Source organism: Falco biarmicus, chromosome 4 (genome assembly GCF_023638135.1).
Source record: "Falco biarmicus isolate bFalBia1 chromosome 4, bFalBia1.pri, whole genome shotgun sequence".
Lineage (NCBI taxonomy): Eukaryota > Metazoa > Chordata > Aves > Falconiformes > Falconidae > Falco > Falco biarmicus.
The window spans coordinates 55207711-55224117 of NC_079291.1; the positions used below are offsets into that span (position 1 = coordinate 55207711).

The window sequence follows — 16407 nt, forward strand, 5'->3', positions numbered from 1 at the left end:
ATTGCATGAATGGTTATTTTGGTGGGGTAATTTTTTTGCTGAGTAAAGTTCCATCTTGAATAAACAGAAATCAAATGATACAGTACAATATAATTTTTCTTTTCTGTGTTTGCCTTTTTGAAACTATGTTGTTATTCTTCTCCTACCCAGTCTGACATTGGTTTGGCTTCTGGTGTCTTGTTTCTTGTCCACTGTTTTCAGTGTTCTTGGCTCTTTAACAGACAGCTCAGCAGGCTGAAAAGTCATGCCCTCTTACTGCATTATTCTGTGACAAAACTTCAGTTTCTTGTTCTTCTATCCCTCAGGTCCCATGCTTTTCACAGAATATACCATATACACTTCAGTTTGTCTGTATATCATTCAAACTTACCTAAAAATCTAACGAGTTAGTCGTACTTTTATAGAAGGTGGGTTGAATTAAAGCTGTTGATTGGGATCACAGCAACATACTGTACACAGTGTAGTACCAGATTCCTTCTCAAAATCTGTTCCTGTCCGTCCCTTAGCTGAGGAATGCCGATAAAATCCTACCAGAACATTTGATTCCTGGAACACTGTTCCTGAAATCCCACTTCATTCAGATGCTTCAATTTCTCTGGAAAATCATGTTTCTGGGGCTGTTGGTGAGCTTGTAGAGACACCTGAGGAATAGTTTGTTGTTCTTGCTACGTGGTATCACTGTTGCTCTTGGAATGTATTAACTATATCCATCCCGGATGTTTTTTTAGATCTGTTAGAAGTGGTGTGTAAATGACTTAGACTAGAACTGCTGCCGTCTGAAAGCTGTGGGAGAGGTTACTCAGGATATTAAGGAACTTAGTAAGTTCAGACTAGGGGTGAACAGAGACTTTATAGCCTTTTGGTGACAACTTTCAGATAAAAATGCAGGCAGAAGAACAATTTACAAGGTTAATAACATCTTTACCTATTGTATACTCTAGCAAGAGTTATCTATAACAGTAGGGAGAGAGGGTAACTTGCACTGGCTTATTTAAGTGATTAGTGACCCTGGTGTCTTCTGGCACCATTTGGCATAGCTAAGCTGATCTCATGGCTAGCTGCCACAGTAAGGATGGTTCCTTGTACTGTATAGCTTCTAGCGTAGGGAAAGGGCAGGAAAAATCTGCTTGCCGCACACCTAGGTGTGGTAGCTGAATGGACCTAAAACTGACACTGTCAGGAAGCCAATAACTTGTGACAAATTCAGCTTTTCCAGCCAGCTTGTGAAATAGTTCTGTGTAAATTCAGAAGCTGTTTGAGGGAGGGAATGGAACCACACAGCCAGTGCGTAGGGATCAGTGGCTGCTGCTACTGTGCTGCTGCTTATGCTGCTGTGAAGTCACATCTTTAGACCTGGCCTTTCAAAAGGTAGAGTTATTCTGTATTTCCTGACAAAGGAGTGTTGGCTAGGGGTGTGAAAAACTTCTCTTTCGAATTGTAGCTTAAGCCAGGTGTACGTGTACAACTCTCCAGCTCTTGTTTTCATGTGGTGTATGTTTGTCTAAGTTCTTTTTTTATTTCTATGTTAACAAAAGATTTAATTATTTTACTTGATTAATTGATATAAGAGAGAATAGCATAGAGTGCTTTTGTTGGAATAATACCTCTTTTAGTGAAATTTATGGGTATAATTATACCAATAAACTGCATAATATATATAATGTATTGGTGTTGGATCAGTTCTGTAGTAAACATTGGGATGAAAAATACCTTTTGTTTCTAACTGTAACATTTTCATTCTCTGGCATGTGAAATGTGATATTCAACATATTACCTGACTTTTTTTAGAATAGCAGTGTGACTTGGAGTAACCTAAAGTACAGATATGTATGTGTGCAGTAACTGAAAATAATTTTTCCTTTCCAGTAACTAGGCTATTTAGTACATAAGAATATCACAAAAGTACATTTCTACTCCCTTCTCCATTTCCTTTTATCCACCATCTGAACTGGCTGAGGGGAGATGGTTATGCTAATAGTAATTAAGCTGAAGAGTCTAGTGTTGGGTGCTGGGAGTGCTTAGCTCCTGCTGCTGTAAGAAAACTCTAAGCTTTTAAAGTTGCACAGTTTCCCCAGCTGGCTCTGATTAAAAATCAGGGAGGATTGTGGAATTATTTTGTATATATGTGGTTCTGTCTTCCTCTAAGTTGTTCACCTAGCTAGACAGCTGAGAGTATTTTTTTGCATACTGCTGCCGGCTGTTTTTTTTTAAAAGAGCTTTTAAAAAATTGGCAGTTTATGTCATAGTGAAGTTAGAAGTGACAGTTTCACAAACACTTGTTTAGGTCCATAAGAAGAGTTCTTTGTGTGCTTCAAATGAGAATTACTAGAGTTACCAACTCTCAATCTAACCAGGAGGAGCAGGGGTTCTATAGAGAGCTGCAGCAGCATGGCTGTGGTCTGTGGTGGAATTAACTCTTTAAAGCAGTCTCTGTGGAACCCTATGGCCTCCTTTCCAACACTTCTGAAACCACAGACTAAACTTGAAATGTGACTGGATATCAGTAGAGAAATACAAGGAACGTGATACAGCTATAATACAAAGTACAAGGTCATTATTTTGTATTGTTGAAATTAGGAAGCACATATCGTGCAGGATTTTGTTATTAGGCCAGCTCAGTATGAATATAGCCCAGAAGTACAGCCTGTGGTTTGCAGGCAACACTTCTGAGGAGCTCTCTGTAGGTTTTTTTATGTCACAGTGTTTGGAAGCTTTTCAATATGTGTTGACTATATGTGTTACTGCATGTTCATGTTCTCCATCTGCAGGCGCTTCTTTTTTCTCTTCTTTTTCTTCTTTTGAAGGCCATGAAATTCTGAGGGAAAAGCTACAGTAGAAAAGCACCCTGCATGGTGGCAAAGGTATGAGTGGAACTGAAGGCATCTGTGCAGTAGATCTCTGAGGAAATGGCTTCAGTAATACTGCAGAAGTTTCCCTGTCATTTATGAGGAGTATTCAGATAGTAGTTCTACCTTAGGGCTCTGTAGACAGTTACACTTGGTACCAAGTCCCACTGCAATCTCTGAGTCAGTATGGCTGAATAGTTAATCTGTTAAAAAAAAAAAAAACAAACACAAAAAAGCTGTCATGTTTTTGTAAATAATATTTACTGACTGAAATAAAAAGATAAAGCATGTCTCATTTTATAGTGAAGGGTGGGAGAAAGGAAGGGAGTAAAAATCATTTGGTCTTAAGTGAGCGAGATTGGGGAGTAGAGTGGAAGAAATACAAATCTTTAAAGGTTCTCTACCTGTAGGAATAAGTAAAATGCCAATGAAGAGAGATAATTTACTCTGGCTGTATGGCAAGGTTCAGGTGTTAAACTTCCAGGTGACTTCTGTTTGTGCTCTATTAGAAATTGGCAAAAACAGCACTGGGGATTTGGATTTGTTTTGCCTTCACCTTGACTTGGGGAGAGGGGGTGCACAGAGAATGTCCACTTGCAAAATAACTTTCAGATGAATATTCAAGAAATAAGCTTTCATGCATGAACGCCTGCATGGAAGTACACATTCAACTACTTATTAGTGGACTCTTCTCCTCCCCTGATCTTGCTCTAGATTAAGATACCTCCTGCTGGGAATCTGTTCTGTCTGTGAGCCAGTTAACTTCCAGGTCATGAGCTGTAGAAAACTGAGGTTTGACTGGAGGCAGGGCCCTAAGTCTTGGTCTGCACCTAAGCTAAGCTCCTGCGAATGTACTGCCTTTGCCATGCATGGCAATTGTCGTTGATTAGTGCCTTTCCATCTTCCCACTCCCTGCAAGAGTCGCTGCAGAAGCAATATGAGAAAGGCATACATTGGGCATCTGCCCATGGCAGAAGGAATACAATTCACGGGAATGTCAAGGACAAACAGTGCTTAGCGCAGTTGTGATGGCAGTTCAGCTTCCAAGGAGGAGGAAGACTTGCTCAGAAAGTCCCTGATCTAAGAAGTTGGGCTTTAGCATGTGGGCCTTCTCCTCTGTGGCCCATCAGTGTAACATAGCTTAGGACATCTTAAGCATTAAATTAATGTAACTGGGGCTTCTGTGAATGAGGCTTCTTATGCAAATCTAATTTTGGATACCTCAGTCACTTCCTCAGGCAAGAGCAGAGATTTTTACGTCACCTCTTGTTAATATAGTACACCCTTGTCATACCAACATCTGAATATCTTAATGACTTTATGGTGAACGAATGGCCAGTATATGTTCATAACTCCTGCATGTTGGGTGGATGATCTGTTATGCAGATCAGAGGTGACATGCAGAAACTGAGTGAGATTTTAAGTTGAGCTCAAAAGCATCTGTCCTTGTGCTTCCGAAGGGAGTACAGCTTTGCAGGTACTGGTTGAGACTGCAGAAGCTTAATAGTAGCCAGAAAGGATGAGCATTTATCAGAAAAACAAGTGAGACTGGAACTAGAAAATTAATAGGTAATAAAGTAGAAATATTCTAATGGCGATTAAGTTATTTATATTCAGTTACTTGTATTTACAGCACAGTGATGGTTGGATGCAACCAAAAGCAATAAGTTTGTCTTCTGAAACATGAGAGAAACTGTGGAAATGATTATGCCCTGTCCACTTGTGCTGTGCATGAAAGATGAGTGTGAATGCACCCCTGAGATGTCCTCAGCCTTCAGCTTGAGAGACCTTTTCTCCTTTGAGCAGCTGTATATTCATAATGCACATACAATACCTGTGCAGAGAATTAGGCTACAGCGTCTGTTTAGTGATCCCAAGGAGCTGAAGGTATTAGAAGGTCTTAAATATCCTTTCCAACAGACACCTGATGAAATCACGTAGAGCATATGAGTTAAATCAGTGCTGCTTGTGCTTTTCATGTTTAGTTAGTAACTAATAAAGCAGTGCATTATACTTCTTTATAATTTAAGGATCTTTGGTAGAAATAAACCTCAGTTTCAGCTGGACAATTGAATCCTTGTTCGGCTCCTGCCAGTGTTTCCTGCTCTTTATATGGGTGTTAAACAGTGCTCAGAGATAGCCATCTTGTGCTTCTGAATATTTTTAACTGTAACTTTCCAGATTCAGTTTAGGAAGTGGTTGTTTTGTGGTGCTTTCTCTGAGTTGGAAAATAATGTAGAATGAGATAGCACCTAACTGTTCCCAAGAACACGAAGTGGATGAAGATTGTTGAGGTCCAGCTGAAACTGTGTTTGAGAGTGGGAGTGTATGGTAAATGAAAGAAGGATTTATAGGCGCTTCACTGCTGGTCAATACAGAGTTCATAACTGTGGCTGCCGTTAACAGCCTTACCTAATTAAACCTGGCAACATGTCCTGCTTCACCATTACAGCACATGCTATTGTGATACATTACATTTACATAGTTGTTGGTGAGTTGTCAAAACTGTATTGAGGAATGATGCACTTTGCTAAGAGTGTAAATTTTTTGCAGCTAAAAATAGTTGTTTGGTTTGTAGTTCAACTACTATTTGAGGTGTTCTATGCTTCTTTCTACCTGTAGTATACTTTAAAGTTGCATTGTTAAGGCTATAGACTCAATAGAAAGAACAGATTCAGAATTAGAGTAGTAACTTCCCTGGGTACACATGCTTGTAGTAGTTTCTGGGTATTTGGTGAAGGTTGTGGAGAACCTCTCTTTCAGTCAACATGGGGAATAGACTTGGTCTGCAGGTGACTCGGGACTTGGACTGCTGTCTTGCCGGCTGCACCAGTTGGAATGTATCTGATGAAAGAGGCAGGGGACCGAAATTGGAAGAAACTAGTTTTGTCCTGTTCTGTAGGCTAACTGTTGCAGTTCTTGTAGCACTGGGGAAAGACATAACAGTACAGTGTCTCTCGAATGGTTACAGATCATGTTGGTAGCCAGTCTTACTTGCTGATGATTGGACTTACCATTTCAAGTGCAGGTACTCATTGTGTACTGTCCCATGGAAAAAATTGAGATTAACGTAAATAAGGATTCTGATACTGTACAGAGGGATTGTGTTAGTGGTTGTGGAAGCAACCGTAACTTCCTAAAGACCAGAGTTCTTGGTGTGTCGCCTGAATGTTCTCATGATACTGTTCTTAATGCTTAGTATCTCGTTCCCTCCCCGCTTGTGGTTTAAAAAAAACAACCACACAAAAAGAAACCCCCACAAAAAATCCCAACAACTCACTCTTATCACAGGATCATTAAATTTCTATCGTACAGACAGTAGCTGTTAATGCTATCGGAGAGGTTAAAGGATTATAAGCTGTTAGTATATTACGGAGTTATATAAAAGTTTCTTTGCCACAAACTACCCTTTTTAACCTCTTCTATACGTTCCCTTGATGAGTCAGTACCTCAGTACCAGTTCCCCTTTGGGATCATCTCATAAAGGTTGCTTCCTACCAGCATTGTCCAATTCGGTCTACCTAGGCCTTTCCCTATCAGTTTGCTCCCATGGTTTCTTAATCTCTTACCAATTTTTCTTATCTCCTGCTGTTTTCACTTTTGGTTCTGACATTTATAGGAGCATAAATCCAACATTTTTTTTTTTTCCTTCTGCTTCCTCCTCAGTCAACTCTCTTCCGTATTCCTATGGAACTTTTATTTCACATTGCTTGTGTTTCAGTGGAGAAAAAGCACTTTTTTTTTTTTTAAGAGTAATGAGAGCTGGAGATTAAAGACTTGCTTAGTACGTAAAAGAGGCTGCCTTTGTCATGGAGTAGCCTCTTGCAGGGGAGGTCCAGCTTTGCTTCTGTAGGATTGGACTAAAGAAGCTGTGCTGAGTCACTTTGTGGAAGTGACAAATTATTTTTCCAGTGCTAGATGATTAATTTCGAGCAAATCCAGTTCTTCAATGATGAGTAGGTATTTCAAGGGGTTTTTTTGTTTGTTTTCTTTTTTCTCCATGCTTCAGAAGTTTTAACATATGACCAAGTTTCTGTGCATTATTACAGGGTCTAAAGGGTGCATATCTGATGCAGGGGTTAACCATGACCAGGTTCTAATTACCTGCTGTAAAGAATGGAGGGCCAGACTGCTTTAAAAAAAAAAAAAAAAAAGTTAACATACCTGAGTAGATCTAAAGAATATATGCATCTGAACTCTGACAAATGCTAAGTAAATTTAAATTAGTATGGACTGGATTGCATGTCCTTGCTGCAGACATGCCACACTAAAACCATTCCAGCCAAGTGGGTTTATATTAAAAAAAAAAAAAAGTTTATTTATAAAGTGTTGATTTCATGATGCTGTATGTGAAGTAGCCTGAAGAGAATGGAACTGATTACATAATTTGCCTGCTGTCTCTTTAGAAAATACAAAATTACTATGTGAAAAGTGGACTGGAGAGAGATGAAATTAGAGAAATACTAATTTAAGGAGCTTGAGTTAAGCCTGACACTGCTTGAGTTTTAAACTGTTTTCTTCTGTACATAACTAGAGTTCAGATGCATAGTCCAATAGTTTGCTGTTAGAAAACCAAGGTATTTTTTTTTAGCTATAAAGCTTCAGTGCAGAAGTCTTTTCTCATCAAGGAAGAACAATGCATTTTGTCTTTATTCGATTCAATTTGAAAGGAAAGATGAGTCTGAAATGCAGAGCGCAAAACTATGACTGTCTGTCCAGATCTGAAAGTGTGTATTTGAGTTTTGCTTTAGGGTTATCCATCTGCAGTGGTGTTTAGTTGATGTGGCATGTGTTTTACTTTTTTTTTAAGGTTACTTAAATAAAACAACATAATGTTTTTACTTACAGCACTTGAAGAATCGGAAAGTGACATTTATGTGCGATTCATGAGGTCACACAAGTGTTACGATATTGTTCCAACAAGTTCTAAGCTTGTTGTTTTCGACACTACGCTACAAGTGAGTATTCTGCTTTCAGTCTGCCTTTGCTTGCAGTTAATTATTTTTTAAATGAGTATTTCCTGAGTGTTAAACTTGATCTCTTGGAGAGAGATTCTCCTGTAATGCTGCACTTTGACTGTACAAAACCATATTGCTTAAACTGTATCTTTTGTGTTATATTAGAGGAGGAGCTGGGGGAAGACTTACTAGCAAAAGAGAAAGAGAGGATATAATTTGATTTTCAGTTGGAATCACTATCTAAAAAGCTTTCAGATGAGCCCAAACTTACATTGGCTTCTTCATGGCTATCAAAATTTACTTAAAGACATTTTGTGTAAAGGTCCCTGTGCAACAGCTAAAGAGTATCCAGGTGTTTTGAGACTGTTCCCAGTATACTAGTAAGACAATTTAGGACTAAAATGGATGGCTTAATTATGCAAATTATTATATTCTCCAGAAAAATTTTGTTTTCAGTTTCTCATTTTGCTTTTAATCAGTAAATCATCTGCTAGACTCTTGGCTCTGTCTGAAGAGTTTGTTTGCCAAAAGAAGGCATTAGCTGCCTGCTATAGAGAGAGACTAATCTGTTCTGCAGTGTGGTAGAAAGCTGTGGCTTTCTTTTTGTTTCCTGGATTTTGCAGTTGGTGTTTTTTGGCTTGCTTTGGTTTTTGTTTTTTCGGTGTTTTGTTTTTTTTTTTTTTAAATGCCCCAATTCTGGCTTAACTAAGCCCATGAAGTAATTTTGGTCTGGAATGTACTCAATTATACTTCAGCTTTCCACAGTCAGAGACAGCCATGTAATAAATAGCTACCTAGTGCCAAAATATTCACAGAACCATCTTGCGTATCAGGTAGTGGTATATAGTGGTAGATTGGGTGCTGTGAGCTAAAAGTTGGAAAGCCTGCATTGCGCAGCAAGGCAAAGGAATGGGGTGGATCAAGAGCACTGCACACCTATTAGTCTGTTTATACAATGACCAACAGCATCCTTAAGTTCTGCAGCATGGCTAAAAGCACTGGAGCTTCAGTTATTGCTCACTACAAAAAAAGCAACTTCAGCAGTGGACTTTTTCGATTATCCAGGCATCTCACTAGTGAGGGAGTTTCCTTCATCTCTTGACCCTGTTTAGACTGAGTGCACTGAGGCTTCAATGTGTTGCCAAATACTTTGGCTGGGTCCTTCAAGGTAAGTATCCTAGCCAGTACTAGTATTGTGTTAAAACTTAAGCAGGGCTGTGGTTAAGGTTCTGCCCGTGCGCCAAAGGACCTCCTGCTGCTGATTTGGTAGCCAAGAAGGTAATGCTGAATGTAACAGCTGGTCATCAGTGTCTCATGTCAGATTATTTGCTCCTTTACCCAGAAAACCAGACTTCTTCTGGAAACTTTTTATCTTTAAGCACCTTTGTATCAATGGAACAATCACTTTTATTTCCCTAGAGTTCTTCCATGTGCTTTATTGGACACCGGATTTTGTAGTGAAAAGACACCTGATCTGTGATTAGAGATGGAAAAAGGTAGTGTGTAGTCTTAGTGGAAGAGCTTTTGAGTACAGACACATCAGTTCTAAGATGTTCACATTACTGATTTTCTTTATATATACCACTTCTTGACTGATTTAGTCTTCCAATTGCATCTGCTCTTGCATTTCACCAGTCACATGGACTCTGATTGTGCAAGCACTGTAAGCTCTAATGAAGAGTATCCATTATATTTAGATACAATACTAACAAATACTTTTTGCAACATTCCTTTTCAGAGATTTCTTTCTCTGTGTCTCAGAAGCTTGCTTTTTTGGAAGGTTGATAGTGTTGACTTTTTTACCACCTTGGAGGGGAAAAGTTCTGCGGTTTTTCCTTCTGGCCAAAAGAGCATGACTGTCAAATCTGGACTAAGGAATTCAGACCTCTGACCTGAAAGGTCAAATTTGTGATGGTGTTTACTGTCATTCTTTCAGCTCTTCTCAAAGACTATTAGCTTCCTTTTGGTTCCAGGGGATATTTATTCTTACACTATGAGATAATCTGGTGGGAGTTGGTACCTGCAGCTTGTTGGCATGACCCACAACCTGTTGAGTTCTCAGCTGTCAGTGATCACCCGGGTAAAGGCTTGAGCTCAGTCAGTCACAGTTGGAAAGATGAATTTTCTCCCACGAACCAGTTAATCCTGGGGCCATGGAGGCAGGTCACTCGTTCCTTTTGGATTCCCCAGATCTCTGTGAATTAAATAAAATCATGTTGGATAACCAGTTTTCATTGCTGGAGCTGTGTTGAGATAATGCTATTAACGTAAAGAAGTTGGAGTTTCGTCTCCAGTTGGTAAGCCAGTGTGAGGTAGTACTTGCAGAATCAGAGTGTGAGAGAATGAACCTTGTGAATTTTTACTGTAAAGGAAAACGGGTAGCTTCATGGTAATGGAAAAAACTTTCAACAACACTCCACCAAAATCCCTGGTTTATTTGGGATCCCTAATGATGGTCATGGGTTGCAGCTGGAGAACAAGGCATGCTTTGATTTATGATCATGGGGTAATTTCTCAGTCTGCTTCTCCAGCTATTTGAAAGCAGTGATGGTAGAAGAGGAGTCTGTAGTTACTCATTCAGACTCTAGTATATGACAAATGTGGACTGTGTTTTGAACCTGGATTACTGAGGTAGTTTGGGGTTTTTTCTCCAAACTGCATTTTTTGGACTCTGCACCATTCCTTTAATCCCAATTTGCATAGCACTTAATTTATAATAAATGTAATATTATTATAAAGCAGTAGCCCTCTTCCAGCACTGGCACTCTCTTCCAACTTTTCAAGTTCTGCAAAACTAGGAAACTATGGGCTTATTCAAGAAAACATAAAGCAGGTTGATCCAAATGCTCATCCTGGGCTGTACTGCTAGGAGGTCTTCTAAATACTTCTCTTCAGTATTTCCCTTTGTAGTTCTTTTCCTAGCACCTTGTATTAATATTACACCTTCAGTATCTTCGAAACATTTTGTTTCTTCAGTTTGATCAGTGTGGCTGGTGCACATACATGTATCTGGAATATAAAAATAGAACAGCTTTTCTTTAAACAGCTGAATAAGTAAATGGTGGAGAACATACCTAGTAAGGGTAGTCAAACAAACACTTCCAAAATGTTTTTTGTGTTTTAATTTTTAAAATATAAATTACTTATTTTCCAGTACTTCAGGACTTTGTATCAGCTTTTATTTTGAGAACGTGGTACGCAGCTTTGTGGAACATGCAGTGTCTGTGAATTCTTTCAAACAGAGAGGATTATGCAGATACTTGACTTTCTTGGATCTGTTTCACCCCTACCCACATCACTGTTTCTCCTAATTTAAAAAAAAAAAAAAAAAAAAAAAAAAAAAGCCTGGTGCCTTGAAAAGATTCTCCAAAGATTTGAATTCAGGTTCTTAATGCTAGAGCTAAAACGGAATATATACAGGCTCGCTTTTTGCCTCCGTTAGTATAAGCTAGTAGCAATCAATGGAAGAGGAAATAAAAATGGAGCGGTTGTGTGTTCCAATGGCAACCTTTGAAAGATTCTGCCGTTGGATTTTTATTTGACTGCAGTATCCCGTCTCCCTCTACTGGTCAGCAGTCACAGCACACATCGCGTATTTCTACCCTGGAAGATTATTTATGAGATACTGTGGAAAGTATTCTAAAACTGTTATTAGCTGTGGGAAAACTGGAGATGTGAACTTATATAATGTGGCATAAGTCATACAGCTCAAGCAGCATCTATTCATAAAAGTAAATGTTTAGTCTTGGTGTCTTTGAGTGATTTAGTGTAGAGATTTGTAAGGAATCTTGTTTTAACCCAGAGTAAAAGAGAAGATGGTAAGGTGCCGTTGCTTTGGAAACAGAGGCAAGGCCTTAAACAGTAGAAATAGTAGCTAATAAAGGCATGGGCTGACTGCCTCCTCAGCCCTGCTTAATTGTCAGTCAGAAGGCATGGGGGCCTCTCAATTCCAGCAGCTACCAAACTTCTGGCTGCTTCTAGTGCTAGCACACTGCTCTGGTCCTGCATGTCAGGAATACACCTGTGCAGCTGGCACCTACGCTCAGCTGTTGTGAAAGCAGTGCTATATCCCATGTGCTCCCGTCAGGCAGCACATCCTGTAAGGGAAGACTGTGTTGTGCTTCAGCCAGAGAATGTGCCACTTGGTACAGGCTTGAGCAACATCTGTACTAAATAAATAAATGTACGGAGCCAAGGTCTGTTTACCTGCTTGAGGTCCACTGGCACAGCTCAGTTTGCCCTAGTACAGCTTGGCTTCTATTTCCCTCAAAACAGGGTATCTGCATGTAGTCTGCCTGTCTGAAACTGCCCCTAGCCTGCAGTGAACCCTGAGAAGTGGCAGATACTGCCTGGGAGAATGCTAGCTGGCACAGTTCTCTAAATTTAGACTTGACAGTGAACTGTTCTTTCACCCTTTTACTTTATTAATACAGATGTAGCCTTAAGTATTTGCTCCTCATAAATATCTATAGAATCATACTGAACTCCAGGGCTGTGGCTTTTCCCTGCCTATGACCCACAAGTACTCCTCGTTTGTGACAAGCTTCAGGCTTTTCCATTCCCAGAGAAGATGCTATCTTTGCCTGACACACATTAAGGAAACTTCTAAAATTCCGATCTGACCAGGAAGGGAGTCAAGAGACAATTAGATATTATGAGCTATCCTGTGAAGTTTGGTAATTTGACTCTGTGGATGGTGGGGAAACTGGGCAAGTTGCAACAGTGTGTGGATAAACTGTCTTTCTAATATCTTGCATATCTCCCAAGATGCAAACGACAGGAGAACAAATGCTTCACAGCCCCCTGCTTTGAGGGAGTTAGGAGGGTTGTCCCCTGAAGGGCTACTCTGAATGAGCATTCATTTGCTGTTCTTCATTCTAATTATTCAATAAATGGATCTGGATTATTATAATAGACTCCAGGAAAACACTACTGAGCTGAATGCAGGTTTACTGGTTACCAGCTTGTGTCTTCAGCACAGTATTGGAGTACTCTGCAAGTGTTAATGCATTTAATGTGGCAGTGACCTGGGGAAATAAGGTGACATCCAGATCTGCCTTTACTTTCTGTGTTGGTTTTAACTTGTATCAGGTGCATACTGTGACACAGGAATCTGATCTTCTCTTTTCCTTTGAAGCTGATACTAATGCTTTGAAGGAAAATAAGAATTTTAGTAATTCCTGTGTTAAGTTCAAATGTCAACAAAATATAGCACTGTTTACATTCTGTCATTGGATTACTTTTGTCTGACATCATCTACTAATGTGATGGGTTTTTTTCCTTGTTACTGCATACGCTTGACTTTGTGACGTTTTCTTTAGAAACCAATACATTTCCCCCCCATGCTGAAGGAAATAAATGGTTCTTACCTAGCTTAGAGCAGTCTCTGAAGCTTCATTCCATAAGCTTACTTAAGGCCAGATTTTTGTCTGACCTTCAAACAAATTTATTCATTTGTTTTGTCTTTGCCTAGCCTACATAAAGATGAGAAGGATTAGCTTATTTTGTAGTGCAGAGCAACTAATCCTTCAAGAGGAATGTAAGAGGTAGGTATAAGACAGGGACTTCCCTGCTCTGTGTCAAGCAGCCATCTGCAGTCCCAGGATTGGTGCGTTATCAGATGTAGTGGCTGTGTCAGTGTCTTGTGAAGTTTGTATAAACTCGTGAGGTGAAAAGCTCTGTCTAACCTTTGGCTAAATTATATTCTTCCCTGTTAAAAGTAAATTTGTGTTTTAATACTAAAACATATGTGGTTTTTGCTCACCCTGGCCTTGAAGCTTTTTTAAAGTATTTGTCCAGCACTAATCATAAACTAAAAAAATGACGTTAATGTAGAAACAGTCATCAAAAAAAAGCTTTCAGAATCCTGAAGACTCTCTCCTCTTACATCCTCAAGAAATCTGGGACAATTGCATGACTTGAAGGGTAGATCAGCCTTTCTGATTAATGAAATTATCTAAGTTGGTAATGGACCTGATTAGTGTAGGCTTTGTCAGTAACTGTCACATGCTAGTAAGAGCTCAAATACTTATTTTCCAACCACAAAACTAGAAAGATATTTGGAACAATCTTCTGGAAACTTCTTTAGTGGTTTATCAAGCTGGAAGTAAGTGTAACTTCTAACTTCGGCAGAGCATGCAGTGGAGTTCATATTAGAAGAGTGGAAGAGGATTCATATTTCTCTTCCTTCTGCTGACTGTTCAGTTAATGGAATTATTATTCTTGTTCTTTCCAGGTCATTCTTGACTGGGGTGTTGCCAACACGGTAATAAGATAGACCAGGCTTCCAGGAAGAATGCTCTAGAATCTTTTGCTTCCAGAAGCACACAGCAGACTCCATGTCTGCTGTCACAACAGAGTTCTCTCAGCTTTACAAAAGGATTGACTGTCTGCTCCTTAATGGGCTTTGAGGTTTCTTTATGTCAAAGTTGCTAAATTTTAAATTAATATACTGTCTGCATTTCTGAGGACTGTGCATATCCCTCCCTGCTTACCTGTCCCACAGAACTTAAGAGAATAATGTAATTTAGCTTCTAACTGGCATGTGGGCTGAGGCAGTTGAGCAGGCCACATAAAATCTTCCTCCACTGAGATCAGGCTGGAATCAGTAGCATAATATGGGAAGACTCTTGGTTTTTTTTCAGAGCTGCTCCTGTTGCTTGCACGTGGCAAACAGAGGAGCGCAATTCCTGCAGCTCTTAAAAACAATAGGAAGCATTCATTCCTGGATCTTGGCAGAAGATAATATGTACCAATTAAGCAGAAATTTCGTGGTCTGCACAGGGGATAGGTAAGGTGTTTGTGCTTGGCTGAGTAAAGTCATGCATCACTCTTCTTGCCTTCACCACCCCACTACCACTTTTTCTGGTAAGATCTTAATCTTACAGAAAGAATTTCTGTACCCTTCCCAGTGCAGTTGGTCCCAATGGCTCTGCCTATGAGGCTTACCCTAATGTCTTACCCTTAGCCCATTGTGGCATGAAATTGAGTAGCAGAAATTCTGGTCTGAAGTGATTTATTTTATTTTTTTTAATTCCCTTTTCTGCCCCCACCCCACCTCCCTCCCCTGCTCCAAACCAGCTGTGCTGCTTTTTTTTTTGTTACTGGAATGGTTAGGTTTCTCTCAAACAGCAGATGGAAGTAAGTAGCAGCAGAGGACCTTATTGAGATGAAATAATAAGAGTTGGCTGTAATCATGAACCAGAGGCTATCTGGAAAAGGTCCTGATGAAATCAGGATGTATGTGATGTTAGAGGTAGAAGGAGAGCCCTTAATTGCTAGCTACAGTGTGGGCCTGTTGGCATAGAGTATCAGTTGAGGTCTCAGTTTGGTGTCTTCAGTTGGACTGGGACCTTTTCGTGTGGATGTGGTGTGGGGGCGACTTTTGCAGGTGGACGTAGTACCTGCGGTCTAGGGAGAAATCTAGAACATGTGTCTTCATACTTGGGGATAAGACACTACCTGTTATTTTTGGGGCTTGGCTTGGGTCTGAAGGGTATTACTCCATCAGCTCTTAACTTTTACTAAGCACTCTATGGGCATTAGTAGTATATCACCTACCAGGAGTGTTCCCTTTCCATCTCCTGTGAATGGAGAAGAGAACTGAATTTTGATCTGGTTTCATGTAAGCTAGAGGAGCTACTTGTGGTTGATAATGGGCTGGGATTTTTCAGATGTTAAAGCGAAGGTGTCTTTTCAGTTAATAACAGATTTGTCCAATTTTACTCTAGGTTGTGATAAGGTAAAGGAGGAAATTCTTCTCTTCTAGACCTGCTTGGTCCTTGCCCTAGCTAAAAGTTTTTATTGTTCTTAAGTAGCCTTTTTTTTTTTTTTTCAAAGGCATAGTCCTTCAAGGAGGAAATGCTTCTACCAAATTCATAGACCAAAGAAAAAAATAATTGGAAAATTAAATTTGAATGCAGCAGTCATCATGTTGAAGTGGTTGGTTTAGTCTTGCATACCAGTTTAGTCCCTCCAGACAAGCCAATCTATGGAAACACTGAACTTATATGTATGTACTACAAAAGAGGTTTTTAACTTTTCAGCATATCTCCTTTACAGGACTGCAGTTTTCTGTAACTTGAAAAGATATCTGAATTGGACATTACAGCTTTATTTGAAGAAGAGGAAATGGAATCACAAGCTAATGTTTTATATCCTTCCTGATATTTTGATGGCCACTGTTTGGGAAACATAAAGACAGAACAATTAATGATCCCCTTAAAAAAAAAAAAAAAAAAAAAAGGCAATTCCTGTGAAAACTTGAACTGTTTTCTGATAGTAGGTATCATCCCTAGATTGCGAGTTAGGAGAAACGGGTTTTTTTAGTTTCCTCTTGACTGCTTAGAAAGCTGATGTGGAGATTCTCTGGAAAATTGGTCCACCTCCCTGAAATTTAGATCTTGCATTTTGGAAAAATTACCTTCTCATTTGAAGGTGTTTAATTGTCATTGCCATCTGGGTGTGAATTGCTTCAAAGCAAAAGTGCATGACGTATTTGGAAAATATTTAGCTTGTACTGCTTTCTTATTATCAAGGTGATAATCATGAGATCTGGGGATGAATGCTGGATTCCTTGATTCCAGTTTAGTTCACCAGATTTT

At 39.5% G+C, this 16407-nt stretch overlaps 1 protein-coding gene across 5 annotated transcripts in view; it reads left to right on the forward strand.

Moving 5' to 3' along the window:
* PRKAG2 (protein kinase AMP-activated non-catalytic subunit gamma 2) overlaps positions 1-16407 on the forward strand; it is a 222620-nt gene that overhangs the window by 182186 nt on the left and 24027 nt on the right. For 3 of the 5 annotated variants that reach the window (XM_056338754.1, XM_056338756.1, XM_056338757.1), the window contains 2 exons: positions 7695-7804; positions 14040-14069. In XM_056338754.1, coding sequence (XP_056194729.1) covers positions 7695-7804; positions 14040-14069 — 140 coding nt within the window. The remainder of the gene's footprint in view (positions 1-7694; positions 7805-14039; positions 14070-16407) is intronic. The other 2 variants (XM_056338755.1, XM_056338759.1) reach the window with 1 other exon arrangement.